This window comes from Eurosta solidaginis, chromosome 1, assembly GCF_040869045.1.
Source record: "Eurosta solidaginis isolate ZX-2024a chromosome 1, ASM4086904v1, whole genome shotgun sequence".
NCBI classification, from domain to species: Eukaryota; Metazoa; Arthropoda; class Insecta; order Diptera; family Tephritidae; genus Eurosta; species Eurosta solidaginis.
The window spans coordinates 4,530,273-4,550,040 of record NC_090319.1 but is presented as its reverse complement, the minus strand read 5'-3'; the positions used below and the strand labels follow the sequence as shown (position 1 = coordinate 4,550,040).

At 38.9% G+C, this 19,768-nt stretch overlaps 2 protein-coding genes across 5 annotated transcripts; both read right to left on the bottom strand.

Annotated features, from left to right (window-relative positions):
- Positions 1-578: 578 nt before the first annotated feature.
- On the bottom strand, positions 579-13,855 carry LOC137238829 (uncharacterized). Of its 4 annotated transcripts, none has more exons than XM_067763855.1 (5): positions 12,909-13,855; positions 11,999-12,255; positions 11,795-11,926; positions 11,587-11,729; positions 579-699 (listed from the first exon to the last, which is right to left on the bottom strand). In XM_067763855.1, the coding sequence occupies exons 1-4, from the start codon at positions 13,449-13,451 to the stop codon at positions 11,591-11,593; spliced, it is 1,071 nt and encodes a 356-aa protein (XP_067619956.1). In that variant the 5' UTR covers positions 13,452-13,855; the 3' UTR covers positions 579-699; positions 11,587-11,590. The 4 variants fall into 4 exon arrangements, with proteins under 4 accessions (XP_067619956.1, XP_067619957.1, XP_067619958.1 ...); XM_067763856.1 differs by lacking the exon at positions 579-699 and having other exon boundaries at positions 11,470-11,729; positions 12,909-13,571; positions 13,635-13,855; XM_067763857.1 differs by lacking the exon at positions 579-699 and having other exon boundaries at positions 11,470-11,729; positions 12,909-13,565; positions 13,635-13,855.
- Positions 8,752-10,118, bottom strand: LOC137238828 (uncharacterized). Its single transcript, XM_067763853.1, has one exon. It carries the CDS (start codon positions 9,624-9,626, stop codon positions 8,913-8,915), a length of 714 nt encoding a protein of 237 aa, XP_067619954.1. The 5' UTR covers positions 9,627-10,118; the 3' UTR covers positions 8,752-8,912.
- Positions 13,856-19,768: the final 5,913 nt, after the last annotated feature.

Here is a 19,768-nt window from a genome sequence, read left to right as displayed (position 1 = left end):
TTTAGTGCTTCCAAATTGCTGCGTTCTTGGTTTTTTTGAGATGCGTTAGCGATATCTCCGAAACCTGTCGACCAAAAAAAAATTTTTTTTCGTATGAAAAACTACAAACGATTTAAAACGTATTTCAAAAAGAAAAAACCCAAATTTCCTTAAATTGCTTGGTTTCCGCACAATGTATTATATTTTCGGAGTAACTATAAAAACTACAAAAAAATGAATTTCACTACAATCAATTTCATCGTTTGTAGTTATAGGAAAAGTACTTTTAGTGCTTCCAAATTGCTGCGTTCTTGGTTTTTTTGAGATGCGTTACCGATATCTCCGAAACCTGTGGACCAAAAAAAAATTTATTTTTCGTATGAAAAACTACAAACGATTTAAAACGTATTTCAAAAAGAAAAAAACCAAATTTGCTTAAATTGCTTGGTTTCCGCACAATGTATTATATTTTCGGAGTAACTATAAGAACTACAAAAAAATGAATTTCACTACAATCAATTGCATCGTTTGTAGTTATAGAAATCACAAAAAAAATTTGGATTTTTTCAAAGCGGGTTCCAGCGTGATGCAGCTCCTAGCGACTCGCCTTATGATTCCGCCATTGTGTTGGTTAAGAAAAAGAACGGGAAAACTCGAATGTGCGTGGACTACAGGGCACTCAACAAACAAACCAGATTAATTGATGATTGTATCGAATACCTGCAAAATAAACAATTCTTTTCAGTACTAGATTTATAAAGCAGATTTCATCAAGTTCAGATGGCTTCGGAGTCAATACCATTTATGTCAGTTGTAACCCCTCATGGGCAGTTCGATTATTTGAAAATGCCGTTTGGGCTGAAAAATGCTCCCACCATGTTTCAACGATTTATCAACAAAGTTTTTCGAGATATGATAGATGAGAAGAAAATTATTATCTAAATGGATGGTATAGTTATTGGTACTGAAAGTTTTGAGGACCATGCGAAATTGCTGAAATTGGTAATGGACCGGATTAAATTTCGCACTCTAGAACTTAAATTAAGTAAATGTGAATTCGGGTATAGGTAAATCGACTATTTAAGTTAAAAAGTTAACCACAAAGGAATTTCACAGAGTAGTTCCCACATAGGTTAGGTTAGGTTAAACTGGCCGGTCCATGAGGACCTCACATAGACTGATTGAGTCCGTAGTGTTACCAGAAGTTTGTTTTAACGACCAAACTGAAAAACCCTATCAAAAACCAGGACCTATGTTATAAAATAACTCCGTTCTCTTGGCAAATACTAGAAGCTTCCTGGGACTTAAGCCACTTGCTGCTTCTAGATCTGACAGCTGTATCACTCCTAATAGCTGGAGTCATAGCCTGGCAAGTGCATGGCACGAGCACATAACGTGCTCGATCGTTTCCTCCTCCAACCCGCACTTCCTACATCTGCTATCACTGACCAAGCCTTAATTTAAAGGCATGTGACGCCAGAAGGCAGTGTCCAGACAGAATACCCGTCATGAGTATACAGTCCTCTCTTTTTAATGATAGAAGCAACTTTGTTAGTCTAAGGTTGCCTTTTGCACTCCATCGGAGGAAGCTCCGCAGCATGGGCCATGTAGAAGGACGCCAGCATAAATGCCTGCTTATTCTCTTGCTCAACGGCCACCGCTACGAGGTCCTCAGTGGTGTAATTAAGCAGCATATATGAATGCAGCTGTTTCCTTACCATTACTAGAGCTCGCACCCGTCCTTCCCTTTGCGCGTAGTATACGCCAAACCCGCGCGCGCTAAGTCCAGAAACCTTTCCTCCCAATGAGAGCCCCAGGAGTCGTGGCGCGAGTCAGCGCCTCGTCAAACGAACCCTTCTCAAGGGTTAGGAGGAGTTCGCTCGACGCCACTTTACTTTGTTGGAGGTTTATCTGTAGGACTCGCAGCACCATTGGGCTGTTTGTCCCCCTCCAGCACCTTCGTCGTGACGTCGTCGTCCTCCCCTTGCCTTTTTGGTTTAGAGTATTCGAGGCCCCCTTCAGCCTCTCGTGACTGTTGTGCCGGGTGTTCCTCTGTGCGAGTCACAGCACCATTTGGTGGTTGGTCCTCGTCTAACACCTTCGTGGTGACGTCGGAGAACTCCACCTGTCTTTTTTCCCTTAGGGTTTTGAGGTCCTTTTCGACTTCGCCCACCTCTAACGTGTTAGGGTTTTTGTCCTCGGGACTTCTTTTCCTGAGTCGCATGTAAATTTTGCTAGTGCCAAAGGACATTTTGCCAAGCTGCGTGTACAAAATATCCTCCGCCTGCTTGTTTATTTGGAAGATGTAGAACTGACCATCCTCGGTAGGCCGAGATACAAGAAGTACCTTCCAATCCTGTGTCGGTATGTTCGGATTCTGATTCTGTAGAAGTCGCAGTGTATCCTCCAACTTCATCGCGCATGGTATCCATACCTTAACTTTTGGTACCGTGGGGATTTGCGCTTTATCTACCACGTCAAACCGCGTGTTCGTGCCTTGCCTTTGGAGGTTTGGAACCACTTCCCCCAGCCACCGCAAACTCGCGATGTTGTCGCACGCTATCATCTTCACACCATTATACCATCCCCCCGAATCAAAGGTTGGAAGGGGCTTACTTGGTTGTTCCCGCATCATCTTAAGCATTACGCTAATAAGCTCCCTTTCCACAGATCTCCATCTTTCAGTAGCCATTGGTCCGAAAAGACTGCTACGATCAACCAGCGCCACAGTCAGGGACTGCTTTGCCACATCACTCATCTTCTCGGGAAAAGCCGGAGTCTTAGTGTTATCTTCCTTTGGCACCTCCGAGAATGCCGGAGTCTTAGCGTTAACTCCGTTTAGCATCTCCGAGATAGCCGGAGTATTAGCGTTATCTTCCTTTGGCTTATCTCCTACTTCCGTAGTTGGGACTTCCCTCTGACTCGCAGCTTTCGAGGTACTTGCTACCTCGCTATTGGGGTCCATCTGTCTTACAGCTTTGGGCCTACTTGTCTTGTCTATGCGACTGCCCTGCCTCGCGGCTCTAGGACTGGGTCCTTTCTGCATCTTGAAAGCAGGCTTGTCGCCTTCCGCCGAACGTTGCCTCATCATTCTGCCATTTGACGCTTCTTCCTCCTCGTACCGGTTGCAGAACCGAGGGTTTCTCCCAGCAAATCTTTTGAACTGCCTTCGACCTACTTCTACCGCCTCATGGGCCCATTCCTAGCGCTCGATCTCCACTTCTGTTGGATCGACCACTGCTCCCAAGCGTTGTACAATTCTTAGTGCTGCACGGTACTGCGAGAGAGCTCTTTTACTTCCTCTGCTCCGTACCCTTCTCCACTCTTCTACTCCATTTTCTCCAACACGGAGTTCATTGAATCAGCCCTACTCTCGCTCTCCGAGTCCGACGCATCGCTTAATTCGTATTTGTCGTCCTTGGATTGCGACTCAGTCCTCCTATTTACATCTTCCTTATTACAATCAGGTAATGAGTCGTTCATCTTGGTCGTACGACCACCTGCCCGACAAGGCGGGCTCAGCGGTACAGTATTATATACGGGGAAAGAACCGTCCGCTACAGCAGCGCCCTTACTGTGGTAAGGCCATAAATACTTCCCGAGGTGGCCCGGTATCGGGAAGGCTCCGTTCGAATACAGCCGAATTTATCCCCTGGCTGCAAATCGTCCAATAGGCACGGTCCACATAACACCCTGGATTAGGGTTCCCACATAAAAAGCATACAAAACTTTCCGCCTCCTAAACCTTTACAGAATTTATTAAAAAAGAACATATATTTCGATTTGGATGACAGATGTCATGAAGCTTTTGTTGAACTAAAGTCTAGTCTAGTCAAGAGTCCTGTTTTAGCCATTTATAATCCGTATAAGGAAACTGAGTTGCACTGTGACGCTAGTAGTATTGGTTCGGTGCAGTTTTGCTGCAACATCAGGAAGATGGCAAATTTCATCCGATCTCGTATTTTTCTAAAACCGCTTCGAGCCACAGTTTTGAATTAGAAACGCTGTCCATAGTATACGCACTACGGAGAGTTAGACATTTATTGGAAAGTGTACAGTTTACGTTAGTCACTGATTGCAATTTTTCAGCTTTGAGCCTTGATAGAAAACAATTGAATCCTAGATAGCAAGATGGGCCTTGGAATTCGAAAATTATAATTATAAAATACAGCACAGGAAAGGCGCTCTATGGGACATGTAGATGCTTTGGGCAGGAGACAGATAGCGTCAATCATAAATTCGGACGAAGGAGAATTTCATATTCAAGTAGCCCAGGAAAGGGATCAAGATATTCAGTCGGTGCGAAAGCAACTCGAAATTGAGGAGCTTAGAGATTATAAATTGATTAATGCTTTAGTATACAGAACTAAGACGGACGGTAAAGATGCGCCTTACGTACCACATGAAATGGAAAACAATGTCATACAATTAATACATGAGAAAATGGGTAATCTCTCTATAGATAAAACTGCTAACAAATTAAGTCTTTATTATTGGGTTCCGCGTATGCGAATGAAAGTGGAGAAATTCATTAGGAATTGTTTAAAATGTATCATTGAACGCTAGCCCTCCTTATTCCAAAGAGAAAACCTTATACTCCATTCCCAAAACGTCTTTACCATTTGACAATATTCACATTGACCACTTTGGACCACTGCCGCCACTGAAATCTAAACGCAAGCACATTCTGGTGGTAGTTGATGCTTTTACTAAATATGTTAAACTAAATCCAACAAACTCTACAAGTACACGGGAAGTAACTGAAGCTGTTGAAAAATATTTCAATTACTATAGCCGACCGAGGCGTATAGTAAGTGATAGGGGAACCTGTTTTACCTCTTTGGAATTTTCTGCCATGTAAAGGTTGCCGTAGTGTCCCCCCAAGCCAATGGACAAGTGGAGAGAGTGAATCGAGTGTTGAAAACTATGTCGGGAAAACTGACTAATGAAATAAGCCATGACGACTGGGTTAAAAGGCTACTGGAGGTTGAGTACGCAATAAACAATTCTGTCCATAGTACGTGCAAAGAGACACCAAGTCGGTTATTGTTTGGGGTTGAACAAAGAGGCGTAATAGTGGATGAATTCACAGAGTATTTCCATAATAAACTTTGCCCGGACGGTGATAGAAATTTAAAGCTGATGAGAAAGGATGCGTCAAATAGAATAGTGGCCAAGCAAGATTACGATACCAACCGAATCTCTCAGAATAAGGCAGAGACCAAGACGTACGAAGTAGGGAGTTATGTTGTCATAAGAAACGTTGATAATACATATGCAAGTAATAAAAAATGTATTCGATTTTATAAAGGTCCATATGTAATACATAAGGTACTCGGTCAAGATAGGTATGTTATACGCGATATTGATAACTGTCAGCTCACGCAGTTGCCTTACGACGGAGTAGTGAAGTCTTGCAGAATTAAAGGCTGGCCTCAAATACCTGATAGAGATGTGGAGGAACCAGAATAATATATGCTAGAAATTAAGTTATACTGTATCGAGGTCGATACAGCGTCAGGTTGGCCGAGTTGTAAGATGGTAACTCTAAACGGCAACAAAACGGCTAGTGAATTGTATTATTGTATTGTACCAGATTATGAAATATATGATATTGAGAATTAATGCAACTATGTAAAAGAAGAAGAAGATGGTCAATTTCCGGTTGTCATTAAATATACTGATTGCAAACTGAGAACGTGTGTTAATTCAACTTATTCGCATCTCCACTGAAATAAGGAGAAATAATAGTCAAGTTTTACAAAATAAAAAATAATTTTATTTTTGGATTCGTGATTCATTCAAATAAAAATCATGGAACCCTGATATGAGTACAAAGAATAACAACCTAACACTAATACTCTTACATGGGACTTAGGCGGTTATTCCTAACTCGGTACTAAATGTTGCATACTTTTCTGCGCATTTGATACTGTTGTAGATATATTTAGCGTTAGCGAATTTTCGAATTTGAGGGCAGGTGTTGTTATACCGACAGCTGATTGCTTCTTCTTGATTATTTTCTATACAACGCCTTGTACAACAATATGTCAGGTAATCGAAATGGCTTGGGACAAAGTAGAAAACAAAGGTTGACAGGTTGACAGGTAAATGAAGAATAAGGATAAGATAAAAAGTGAGAGTGATAGTTAGACTTGGATAAGAGCAAGAGCGGAAAGATATTTACTGAAGATTGAGAGCGATAAGGAAATTGAATGAGCTGATTTAGGTAAAACAGAAAATGTAGAGGGGAGAGGAAATAGGAAAGGCATAGGGTTATTGAGGCTTAGAATATACCCGCGGCAAGTATGCCTGTCGTAAGAGGCAATTAAAATACCAATTTGGTTCAAGGGGTTGTGTAGCGCTGCCATATATGTAATACTCCTACATTGCTACAAAAGGCTAGGTACATTCCCCAACATCAGAGTGCCGATATATTGCTGTTTAAACCATGGTGGAATTATAGAAGGTGGCGGATGTAAGCAGTTTCTCGCTCTAACGCCGCCATCTTGAACGCCCTTAGAAATAAGAATGTTGTCGCTTCACAAAACTCCTTTTTTATTCAATGGAAAACGTGTATGTAAAACATTACAAATCGTTTTTTCTAAAAAAATATACAACGGCATCACTTTTTTCTCAAATTCCGTTTTCTGTTGACTTTTCTATTATCCACCTTCTATCATTACATTATGCCATTGGCTCCCAACCCCTGCCTACAGTTGATATGAGCGTCGAATTGTAATGGTGGGTGGCCAACAAGGAATCTTATCACAGCGGAAACTTCTCAGGTTTACGCGATAAAGACTCAAATTCAGAACTTCAACTTATATCCAAAGTAATATATACACCTACTATTGTATGTTGTTAAATTTTACCACCACTCCGCTGGAAGGATCAGCTGGAAAATGATTTAAACTCCCTTGGTGTGACCAATTGGCGCCAGTTGGCTGAGCCAAGAAGCGGCTGGCGCACCTTGTTGGACGGCCATAACCGTTTAAACGGTTAAGCGTCAATTAAGTAAGTTATACTACAGAACAGTGGTAGGCTGCTAATACTCGTTCAAAACTGTCAGGAGCGTGTTCAAAAGGCACGTTTTTGGCTCGGTATTTAAATACGAACAATGGCCCTCAACCGCTCCAAGAGCAGGAGTACGATCCGTAGTCTTTTGTCGCAGGACCCCTTTCAGCATAAAATTTAATAAGTTTTTTTTTTTGCAAACATCTTTTGACATTAGTAAGGTCTTTACTTTGAGGTTATTGATATCAAAGCACGTCTTTTGATATCTTTTCCGACATTTTTGGCAGTGTATTAGCAGTCGACCTCTGTCCTAGAGTATTACCAGTAACATCGATAAGCTGCATACGTTTCAGAAATGAATAAAGCAAACTTAATTTCATAGTTTTTATCAAAAAGTTGCACTAAAATCAAGTTACATCTATATTCTATCATTATCTAAAAAGTATTAATTTAAGTACTATTTCAAAAGAGGGCCTCTTTTATGCCCCCATTCTCTTGTACTTCCAAAATACAACCTGGAGGTCACTGGAGCTAAGGGCGTTCGATATGACAGCTGTCAAATCTTCCGCCACCTTCTATCATTACATTATGGGTTAAACGTTTTTGTTTTTGTATTCAATAATCGAATGTACATAAATTTAAATTTTTTCTTGTCACACTTATGCTGCTACAATCACAAACATTTTATAGGCTGTCTTGTTTTGATTTCGAATTCAAAACACATTGCCATAATGTAATGATAGAAGGTGGATAATAGAAAAGTCAACAGAAAAGGGAATTTGAGAAAAAAGTGATGCCGTTGTATATTTTTTTAGAAAAAACGATTTGTAATGTTTTACATACACGTTTTCTATTGAATAAAAAAGGAGTTTTGTGAAGCGACAACATTCTTATTTCTAAGGGCGTTCAAGATAGCGGCGTTAGAGCGAGAAACTGCTTACATCCGCCACCTTTTATAATTCCACCATGCACATTGCGAGCATTTTCTATTAGCAATTCATAGCTTCTCCAACCCAATTATCAACCTCAACTACCAGTGGCGAATCCTGTTTCTTTAACAGCCGAGGCTATGGCGACCCAAAGTTCCTTATGGATCTAGGGGGTGGGAAGGTATGACCAGAAGGTTCGTTTCCGAGATGGTCGTACTAAACTTAATGGTGCTTGTTACCGGAACGACATCCGGCAAAGAACCATCAACATCGATCACTCCCCAAGGCCCTCGGGGAGTGTCCTTATCGCTACAACAACAGGGTTGGACAGAAGATACGTGCGTGGGTAAGCTACACCACTGGAAGTATTTCATGTTTGTAGGGTTAGCCAGAGCTGTTTAAAATAAAGTTCTAATAAGCCAACGTTTTTTTCTTTCCATCGGGTAAATCTATGCGCTCTGATTTGTTAATGCATTGTTGCTGTAAACCCTCTGCCGCTATACATATAATATTTTTACACCAGCCACTTTTTGTGCTCAATAAGCCTTCCTCAACGCTTGGTGTACATATGTTTATAAATATTGGGTCTTGGTACCGTATACTGTCAATCGCGAGTTTTTGTAATACGTTCGTCCCAGATAGTCATCTCGTTTATTGTGTCACGGGGTAATACAATCTATTTGTTATTTTGACGTCTAAGCTAAAGGTATCACACTCATGGTATAAAAATGCCCATATAACTCTCGATTCGAAAAAACATTCTTTAAGATTTGAAAAAAGTTTATGTAATTTTAGTCCAATTTTGGAAAATAAATTTCAATAGAGCTTACAGTGTTTTTGGATATTTTTTTATTTAACAAATATTTTAATAGCAAATTTAAATTTTTTCTTGTCCGTATACCAATTCATTAATAAAAATTTTCCAAGCCACAGTTGTAACGTAGTTACAAGATTTTAACGTTTTTAAATTTTTAAAATACTTTCATTTTACTTTTCTTGGCCAGCTACTTTCTTCACACTTGCTTGGCGACGCATTTCTTGTAAAACTTCACACAGAGATGGGATATCTAAGCAACGACACTCGATGGGTCGTAATCGGCGCGCCTTCTTTTTTACGCATTCAGAGAAACTCGGATAAGGTGTACACACTTTACGGCAATCGACCTTGTAACGTTGACGTTTACACTTGGGAGGATTCCGAGCTGGATTACAGCCAGGTAGTATAAATCTTGGACATTTGCTTCGAGGCTGAGCTTGTTTGCACGGCATTAAATCTGTTTTCCCAGGTATACATTCCCCATCTTTTCCCTTCGTCCTTCTGCGCATTCGCTTTTTGAACGGAGGCTTAATGATGTTCTGAAGGCAACATACCTTTTTCCGTGCGTATTTCACTTTCGGACATTCAACCCAAGTTTGGGTGTATTTACGCTTCAACTTATCAGACGGCTTATAGTATAGATCATCGAGACGTGGCAATACATCAGGACACGGATCTAAACAACATTCCGGATTCGACCACATAGATTTCTTTTCCTCTTTCTTTTCTTTCGGTTCTGAACCATCTTTGGCATTGGCACAATCCGATCGATATGATAAAAGGCGTTTTACTGATTGCACTGTAGTTGCAGCAAGCGATGACTTTGGCAGTAGCCGTTGCATAACGCAACTTAAGGACCGTCCAACATTGGCCGAAATAGACATTTCATTTATAGTTAATTTTGACTTGTAGCATAAATTATTTAGATATTAAAGATTTTTTTTTATTTTTAATTAGAATTTTTAAGACCGAAAGAAAAAAGAAGTTGTTTGTAATTTTTTTGTAAGAGAATTTAAAAAATATTTTGAAGTTTTCGTTAAAACTTTTTCGAGTGCACTTTGTGCGAATTAAAAATAACAAAGTGTACATGAGTCACAGTGCAGTAGTGAGCGCCGTGGGCACGATGTACAAAATTTCTATTTCCATTGAAAGTTAGAGAACAAATAAAGATTACGCAAAATTCTAGTCTTAAAACTGCTATAACTACATTTTGGATATCATTAAAAATTGCAATTTTCTAAAGAAAAAGATCCTTAAGCCCACTTGCACAATATATTTATATACTATATACGACCGATCTCTACAATATTTTCAAACAACAATATATGCCCATACATGAAAGCATCTGTTGACATTTGAAGCTTTTATCTGATAAATTGAGGAATATATTACAAGAAAACCTCTTTTCTGGCAAGTCGATTATACGTATAATGGTCCGACCCGGTCGGTCCCGACAAGTGTCTAATCGGGAACCGAAATATACCCGCTCAACAAATTTCATCACGATATATTTATGTATACAGACATAAATTTGTGGAGCTATGTAGTTTGCATTCAAACAGACAGACGGGCAGAAGGACATGGCTAAATAAACTCAGATCGTGATCCTCGTCATTTTGGAACTAAATTGTTTGAGTTTATCTCTTCCATTTTAGAGACTTACAATTTTGAGATTCGTGACAAACTTAATGCACCTCTTAATTTTCATGAAAGGTTTACAAATTTGTCAAAAATTTATGAGTTGAGCCCCCCATGTCAGGTTAGCTCCGAGCTATAAAAATAACTGATCGTTCTGCAAGTGGACCATAGCCAATCTAGTAAACGCTATCCACAGTATTTCTTCGTAGAACCCCTTGTTGGCAACATTGGCTACGGTGCTTAAATATAGAAGACGAAACCGATACCCAAATCTCAGCTGAAAAATATCAAGAGGCCGAGCCATAACTATCCGCCAATTTGTTCAAATACGGAGGGGAAGAGTTTGTAAAGAGCATGCATCAACTCCTGTGCAAAATATGGTCCAACGAGCGCATGCTGTCGCAAAACATGAAGAATTAGCGTGTTTAACATCGCGTAGAAGAGATGTTGTATGAAAGAAGGTAGATGTATGGTCCTGTCCGCAATGCCAAAGGTGTGTATGTAAAGAGCTTCAATGATGGGCTATAAGAGCTTTATGCGGATATGATAATAATAGCTGTGTTTTTTTTTACATCTATGTACATATACGTTTAAACCTTATATGGACTGCTAAGCGTTAAACTTTATCTACACTTCTGAAATTGCTGCGCAGAAAATTAGTACTCCTAAATTTCAATACTCATTATACTCAGATGTTACTGAAATAAGTGTCTATGTTTCACCTCTACACTGATTCTATGTATCGCCTCTACAAATGGTGTGTGTCCACTATTCACCGCAACCGATTCAGCTAGAGGTTATACATATGACATATGACCAACAAAGGAGTGTGTCTCCGTTTTGCGGAACAACATGTTCTGTAGCTAGTTATTTAACCCCTGCCGCTAGATGCGTATCCTAAACATTATCTAAGTGAGGATAAGCGTTTTTTTTACCCGCAAACGTAGATGTATATAAGTGTAAGAACCGGCTAATAATAATAACGATTATCCCCCCAGGGGCCAAGATTCTCTTTCAACTTGCGTGAACTATTTGGTTGGTGGGGAAACGATTTGTTGGGGCGAGTGTGTAACTTGAAACCACTTGAAAGATATTCGCTACTTCGACGATTATCGATTCGTTTAGCGGAACCGGTGCCGAAGGTTAGTGATTTTAATTGTTTATAATAATTAATAAAAGTAACAAAATAAATAAATAAAATGCTACCTTCCTAAATAGTACGCGCCACATTCCTTAGCCACATATTTACTCTCTGTGGGCATTCCCTAAATGCCTGTCGACAATCAGCACCAAAGCGCCCCGCCTGACCGGCATGCAAATATTTTATATCAACATTTTGTAGAGTGGGGCTGTAGATTGAATTTTAATGGAAATATGTACAAAACTACAGCGGAAATTCTATTTGTTTACTTACATTAACACAGCGTTGAGGATAGCATGCCATAGATGTCCTAAGTGGTTTTCCCAAATTCGTGGTACATGAAAAGGTAGCTGTGAAACTTCACAAATAGCTTGTAAGAGACAAGACTCTCCGGATAGACCATTCCTAAAATATAATACGTTGCTATGTTGCAATACCATTATAGATACATACATATATATGAGATATGGATGGTACCGTTCATAAATCTGCTCGATAGCTGTATAAATGAGTTCGCGACTTACATCGTGCTTTAGACGATGATGCAGTTTTTCTCTTGTATAATTATTTTGTTTACGCTGCTGACGACGCGCTGCAAATGAGCTTGAGTTGAAATAGTTCCACCAGTAAGTGGGCCTCATAGGCGGGGGGAATTGACCTTGCAGATTGTAAAAATGGCTTAAGGAACGTTGTTTATCACCAAGATCGATCGGAAAAGAAACGCCCACGACGAACTAGAATGGAAACATATTTTAGACGCAATTGAAATGCTTTATATTATGGTAGGTAAATTTCTGACTCTTCTAGGTGGGGGTCGTGACAAAAGTAGAGAAACAAGATTAGACTAAGTTCGTTGGCGCACTTTTGGTTAGTGCGCTGCTATAACATCAAAAAAAAAAAAGGTAGAGGTCGATCAATCGGTAAAATCGGATGAATTTTGGGGGTTTAGATGGAAGGAAAATAAAGTAAACATTTTGATTATAATTAGCGGGGTGCCTGAGTTTAATTTCAATATCACCATATCACCTCGGAATTTTTCTCTGATTCCCATTTAATTACCTAAAATAAGCTCCAAATTTAAATTTTACAAAAATTGCTTGACGGATGGGATATATTAGCCGTTAAATTTCCGATTCGAAAGCTGGAGTTTAAAGTTTTCCTTATCCCTGCAGCCCATAAGCACTGGAGAGCAACGGTTATGTCTTGTGAACTACTGCGCTAACAACCGGTGCTCAAACCCCAGCTTTCGGATCGGACATGTAAAGTCCAACTATCTTAATATGGTCCATACAAGTACACTAAAGAGCAGTTTGCTTATTTTAGTTTAACAAAAAGGAGGTGGTTTGACTTTGAAATGAAATTCAATCCAGGCATCTTGTACACTGACCTTGACAACTCCACCACCACTGAAAATGATAACCCTTTTATTTCTCCCTTTTATTGAATTCCCCGGTATAAAATGGCTGTTAACTCCACTGTTAACTTGATTTTCCGATTTGCTATACCTAATTGGTTCAGTGTCTGCAATGGACTTGCGGTCTACTGTTATGGAGTTTGTTGTTACTTTGGCATTGCTTCCGCCGACGATGCGTGACTTAGGCAAATTGTTGTGTTCTACTACAAGAGAAGCATCGACAGTGTCACCAATGCTACCATCAACACGTCGGTGGTCAGCGCGCAATATTTGAGGCTTAAGCGTTTCTTGTTGTTGCTGACTGTTGGGATTTTCACTTAATTTATTGTTAGTTTGCGTTTCAAAATCGCTATTATTTAACGTAATTGTAGTGATGTTGGTGTTACTATTACAGGCGGTCAAGACGTATAACGAACCTAACAATAATAACAAAAGAAACAAGAAAACAAACAATATTATTAAGCACATTATTAGCGCATAATGGCGGATGGCAGTGAATCCTGCAAATGACAGCATGGCATGAGGCTTTCCGAGTATGTGTGTGTGTCTATTGGTGGATTAGTATTGATGAAGATGCTCTTTGGTGCTATACGTCGTAGGCGTGAGCTGAGCTGCTGTTTGCTGTTGCTGCTGTTTCTAATTACATTAACTATGTTAATTTGTAATTTATGTATGCACTTGAGTTGTTATTGTATTTACACAAAGATTTTTGCTAAGAAAAATGACAGTCCGCCGTTGGAAACAAACAAAAATACTTGAACAAAAGACTTTTTCGATTTGCAGTAAACTTTTTTTGGGGGGCGCAATTTATGTAACGGTTGCTGCTTTTTTGCTGGAGTCCTTCTGTTTTATTTGTTCATATTTTACGTTATTAGTAAATTTGGTTGTTAAGCGATGGATAAACTTTAATGCTCGAATGCTTTCACGTTCAATGCTTATAAGGAATTAAAGCATATCTTTTGCGTTTACCGCCTTAAATTAAATTTACTACATGTATAGAGTAATCCATACATGACTGTTATTTGTAGTTGGACATCTATTCTAAAGCTTATACAGTTATGTACTGCAAAGGCAGATCCAAAAACTGCTGATGGAGGAGTTCAGATAATAACGACAGCTTTTTAGTTGAGTGAGCTCACTTTTGTGATAGCAAATGTAGCATAACGGCAAGTACATATTATAATTCAGACTTGGGCACTAACGTCTAACCACTATTGTCATCATTTATAGAAGCTTAAAGAGATATTACAGTTATCCCTACATCGCAATAACTAACGTAAACTTGGAGAAGCAAGGGTGATCAAATCTCATCCACCTGTACACCACCTTCCTCCGCTTCCAAACAGTTTCTAAGTCAGAGGCTCTATACGTAACATGACATAGTCATTGAATTATTTGGGCTTTAATTCGTTACACTATGCTCATATCTGCAAATTATGCTGTAGCTAACGTCATTAACCAAAGCCGTAAAAGCTTTGAAAGGAACTCGCGTTCAAACATAGCAGCATACATAACACTTTTTTTACAGCTGATGGAGGCAGCTTTGAAGCCTACAAAAAGATTTTAAGGTTGAAGGATCTAACGGTTGCCTCATAACCCCCCTTATGTACTCCACTGGATGTGACAGATATGTGATGGCAAATGTCATAAAATTCCATTTATAATTTGCTCGGCTCTTGGAATATTGGAATACGCGATAAACATTCTTAGGTAGTTATGCATGTTTGTACTACTGAAGTAATGAGAAACATCGTGCCTTGCGAATTACTAACTGCATTATAAATAAGCAAACGTGTACATATCAAGCTGAAATGTATGTGTGTCCTTTATTCTCAATTTCCTTATTTCTCAATTTTTTCGGAGCTGTGTAATTATGTCACAGTTATATTTAAATGGCAAAGCAGGGATACTTGCCACAACTTGTTAGGTACGGCCTAAATCGTAATATATTTCTCAGTTATTCCAAAAAAAATGCTAAAAGGATCCCGAAATAGTCCGAATTATTTTCGCAATGATCTCGAAAAGAGTTCCGAAATAATAGTTAAATTATTTCAAAATAGTTTCGAATATGCTACTTTGGACTAGGTAGGCAATTGCAAAGTAAAGTCCTGTCTCGGCGAACGAAAATCATACTCTACAAGTCACTTATCGTACCCGTCCTGCTATATGAGGCAGAAGCATGGACCATGACAACAGCAGATGAAGCGGCTTTGGGAGTGTTCGAGAGAAAAGTTCTTCGAAAGATTTATGGACCTCTACGCGTTGGCGATGGCGAGTACCGAAGAAGATTTAATGATGAGCTGTACGAGCTATACGCAGACATCAACATAGTCCAGCGAATTAAAACGCAGCTGCTGCGCTGGCTAGGCCATGTTATGCGAATGAATGATGATGCTCCGGCCAAGAAAGTGTTTCTATCGGAACCAGCCTATGGAAGCAGAGGTAGAGGGCGGCCCCCACTCCGTTGGAAGGACCAGGTGGAAAACGATTTAAACTCCCTTGGTGTGACTAATTGGCGCCGGTTGGCGGAGCGAAGGAGCGACTGGCGCGCCTTGTTGGACGGCCATAACCGTTTAGACGGTTAAGCGCCAATTTAAGTAAGTTTCGAAATGATCTCGAACACAAAAATCAGAACTCATCCAAAATGCTCAAAAAGTTGATAGTAATTCCAAAATAGATTTGGAAACAGTTCCAAAATACTTCTGAAACTATACCGAAAATATTAAAGCAAGAATCCGTTCTCAAAATAGTCCCGATAAGATATTTTATTGGTCCGTATTATGTCGCAACCATACTTAATTTTCTATTCAAAAACGACGAAGGTCACCTTCGATTGAAACACAAAAAAACAAATTTTTTAAGTAAATGTCAATGATGTTAAATATTTCTAAGTGGCGGCACCTAGGATAATGTAACAGGGCAGATTCAGTACAGGGTGGTGTTATCCCATCAGCCCATTGCTTGTTCTTTCGTGTTTTCAGCCAAATTCCGCTATAGCACTTTAACACCACGGCGGCCACACCATGCTTTCATTTTGGACACAATATCAGCATAAAAAAGGACCAACTATCAATGAAATGGACCAAATTTTTGTATTCTTTAATTGGCTTACGAAAAATCCGGTATTTCACGAATGTGTCGAACTCGTTGTAAAGTCTTAATTTTCAGGTTATTTCCACGATCTCCTTCCACAAATTTTGATTTAACGAATAGCAGATTTTGTGAATTGCCTAATATGTATAAGTCCTAATAGTTAAAAACAATTGTTTCTAATAGCTAGGTGTTTAAAATTTTTTTAATGATACGCAAATTAAATTCTTTACTATTCCATTTACCAATACAAACTCAGGCTTCAATTTGCCCATCTATGGCCCTGAATCCAGGCGGGTTTTGAAATGTACCCTTTTTTCCATATAATTTGTTTCAGAGAAAAATTTATATTTCAAAATTCACATTTTGTTGAATTTAGCCACAGTTCCCAGATTAATCATTGAAAAGTTTTAAAAGTTTTAACTGTGCAACAATGGAACTTTGATCACATTTAACTAGGCTCGAGATATTAGTTAACAATGTTGTTATTTATGAAAAATCTGACACAAAACTTTGATATCAATTCTCGGTTCGGCAATTGTGAATTTATCGTTTTCAACAAATATGTCTTCTGCTTTACTTCCAATAAAAATATTCCTTGGGTCAAGATAACTATAATTCTAAATTAGGTACATTAAAATTTTTTAAAACCAATATTTTGATATAATCATTGTACAAATTTACTCAAAATATACTTCATATTGATGGTATAATATTGGCAGACAAACCTTTTCTTATTGAATTCCTTAGTGCACGCCGGAAATATAGACTTTTAATTCTGTAAGTGATAAAATTTAACAGTTGTATAGCAGAAACGCCATCAACTTTCACACAAAATGATAAAAAATATAGCCCATCGCAATGTGAGGCGTACGCAAGAACACACTTTCCAGAGTGAGCAAACGAATAAAATAAATGCCTAGTATTTTGCATGACTTAACACCACAATAGTCTTGGAATTCCTTGAACTCATTGGTTTGCTTTGTGCTGTGTGAGAAAAATTGAAATATTGACATCCCAAACGAAAAGTAACACCTTAAAAATTTTTACATTAAATTTCTTTGTAAAAAGTTTTCAAGGCCCACTTTTTGTTTGGCACGTCGATACAAACGCTTTGCAAACTCTCCATATTGTTTACACAGATAACTTGAACATAAATTAAGAGAGTGCACTTCATATATCTATATATAAAAAGAAGTGTACATTTTGATTGTCACTCCATAATTCGAGAACGGATAGAAAGATTGCCATGAAATTTTTAGGGTAACTTAATAGGAACCCGGAGAGTGTTTGTGAAAAGCTTTTTTTTTCGGAAGTGGACCAGGGACCGATTTATTCTAAACTGTCGTATATATGGCTCGATGTGCCTGAAATTTGGTATGTATGTAGCGTTATATTTAGAATAAAATGTCGGATAATTTTTCTTCCGGGAAGTGGACCAGGATACATCTTGGTGACTAGGGTCTCGAGAAATAGGACAAAAAGTGGACCCGGGTACCCCTAGAATGTGTTTATACAATATGGATATCAAATAAAAGCTGCTGATGATTGCTTTAGTACAGGGTAGTTTTCATACCTATTGGTGACTAGGATCCCGAGATATAGGCCAAAACGTGGACCCGGGTACCCCTAGAATGTGTTTATACAATATGGATATCAAATGAAAGCTGTTGATGAGTGCTTTTAGTACAGGGAAGTTTTCATACCTATCGGTGAGTAGGGTCTTAAGATATAGGCCAAAACGTGGACCTGAGCACCCCTAGAATGTGTGTGTATTTTGGATATCAAATGAAAGCTGTTGCTGAGAGCTTTTAAGTAATTTTCATTGTGATATTCGATTTAGTCGCATCAACCTGGCGAAACTGATAAATATGCATGCGAAGTCGAAATAAAGACATGAATTAATAATACCCACATACCTATTTACATACGTCCTATTCGATTTGCCTGAATTTTGTATATAAATTTGCCTATATTAGTTTTTCCGATGCTTTTTTCCGGGAAGTAGACCAGAGACGGACTGGGACTGGGATTAGGACTGGGACTGAGATTGAGGCTCAGAGTGGGACTGTGACTGAGACTCGGAATGGGACTGGAACAAAATACATACCACCCTCTGGGACTGGCAATAAGATATGAAGAAGAATGAGAAAAACTTGAGAGAAGAGAGAAGGAGACTGAGAAAGAGATAGAATGAGACGAAGATGGAGATAGATGAAGCGAAAAATACGGAGGGAGGAGTGAATACAAAGATTAGGAAAAAGTGTAGAGGGGCGAGGGAGAGTTAGACGGAAAAAGCTTTTTAAAATGTATACAGATATACAAATTTAGGGCAACAACGTCTGCCGGGTCTGCTAGTTTGGTATATAAATTTGCCTATATTAGTATTTACGATCCTTTTTCCGGGAAGTTAACCAGAGACGGACTGGGACTGGGATTAGAACTAGGACCCGGACTGAGACTCGGAGTGGGACTGGGACTGGAACAAAATACATACCATCCTCTGGGATAGGCAATAAGAGATGAAGAAGAATGAGAAGAAGGTGAGAGAAGAGTAAAGAGAGAAGTAGAAGGATACTGAGAAAGAAATAGAATGAGACGAATATGGAGATAGATGAAGCGAAAAAGACGGAAGGAGGAGTGAATAAAAGGATCGGGAAAAAGTGAAGAGGGGTGGGGGAGGGCATAGTTAGAAGGAAAAAGCTTATTAAAAAATTCAGATAGGCCAAATTTAGGGCAGAACAACGTCTGCCAGGTCTGCTAGTAACAAATAAGTTATGCTTCAATTTCGTCTGCAATTTAAGAATGGCTTCATCGGTGGCAATGATATTTCTAACTATAGGCCAATACTATTATTTCCAAACTCTTCGAAGGGATTGTTAAGAAAAAAAAAATGTTTTTCGAGGTGAAACACTGTATTCTGCGAAACTAGCTTGTTTTTGTTGTTGATCAGTCACTAATTTAGCAGTGTTTGGTCAATATTGCTTAGATGCGTTCTCATCTAGCTATTAAGTGGACTGTATAATTTCTCCAAAATTTCGACAATGTATCTCACAGTTTGTTGCAACGAAAGTTAGCCTCGCTGTGATGTCACTCCACGTTCCTCAATTGGTTGTGTTCATACCTAATGAATAGGTGCTGTATGGTATCAATCGAGGGTGTATCATCCAAGCATTTTTACCGTGTACATATAAATTCCGATATACCATACAAATAATGGTCCCGATTTGGAAAATTAAGGCGTGCTGTATTGTGATCCAATAATAGACGGGCCTAAAATTTATATGTCTGTGACATTTTTGACCTAGTATTACCATCTGAAAGGGTGAGACTAAAAAAACACGTTTATTTCATTTATTAGGACCACCCTAATTTGCATGTGTGAGCCCATACGTCTCTCAATGCATTCATTGTCGACCAACTTATCGCTACGCGAACACCGTTAGATTACCTTGTGTGCTAAGAATAACTAAAACAAACACCGCAGCTTTTATGAAAACAAGTTTGGATTAGTTTGTTTGCTTGGTCACCAGGGCGTATGCGTGACTTTTTGTTTGTTTGTTAAGCAAGTCGTGCAAATGATGGAGAGGCTTCTTTCCTTTTCGTTATTTGTCGATGTGCTGCTAGTAATTTTTTAATAATTGATTAAAATAATAATAATATGGCTCTAATTTAACTGTAACAGCTTTAGCTTCCTTTCAACTAGGAATAGCAAATAAATGTTAATGGTCAAAATTTAAACT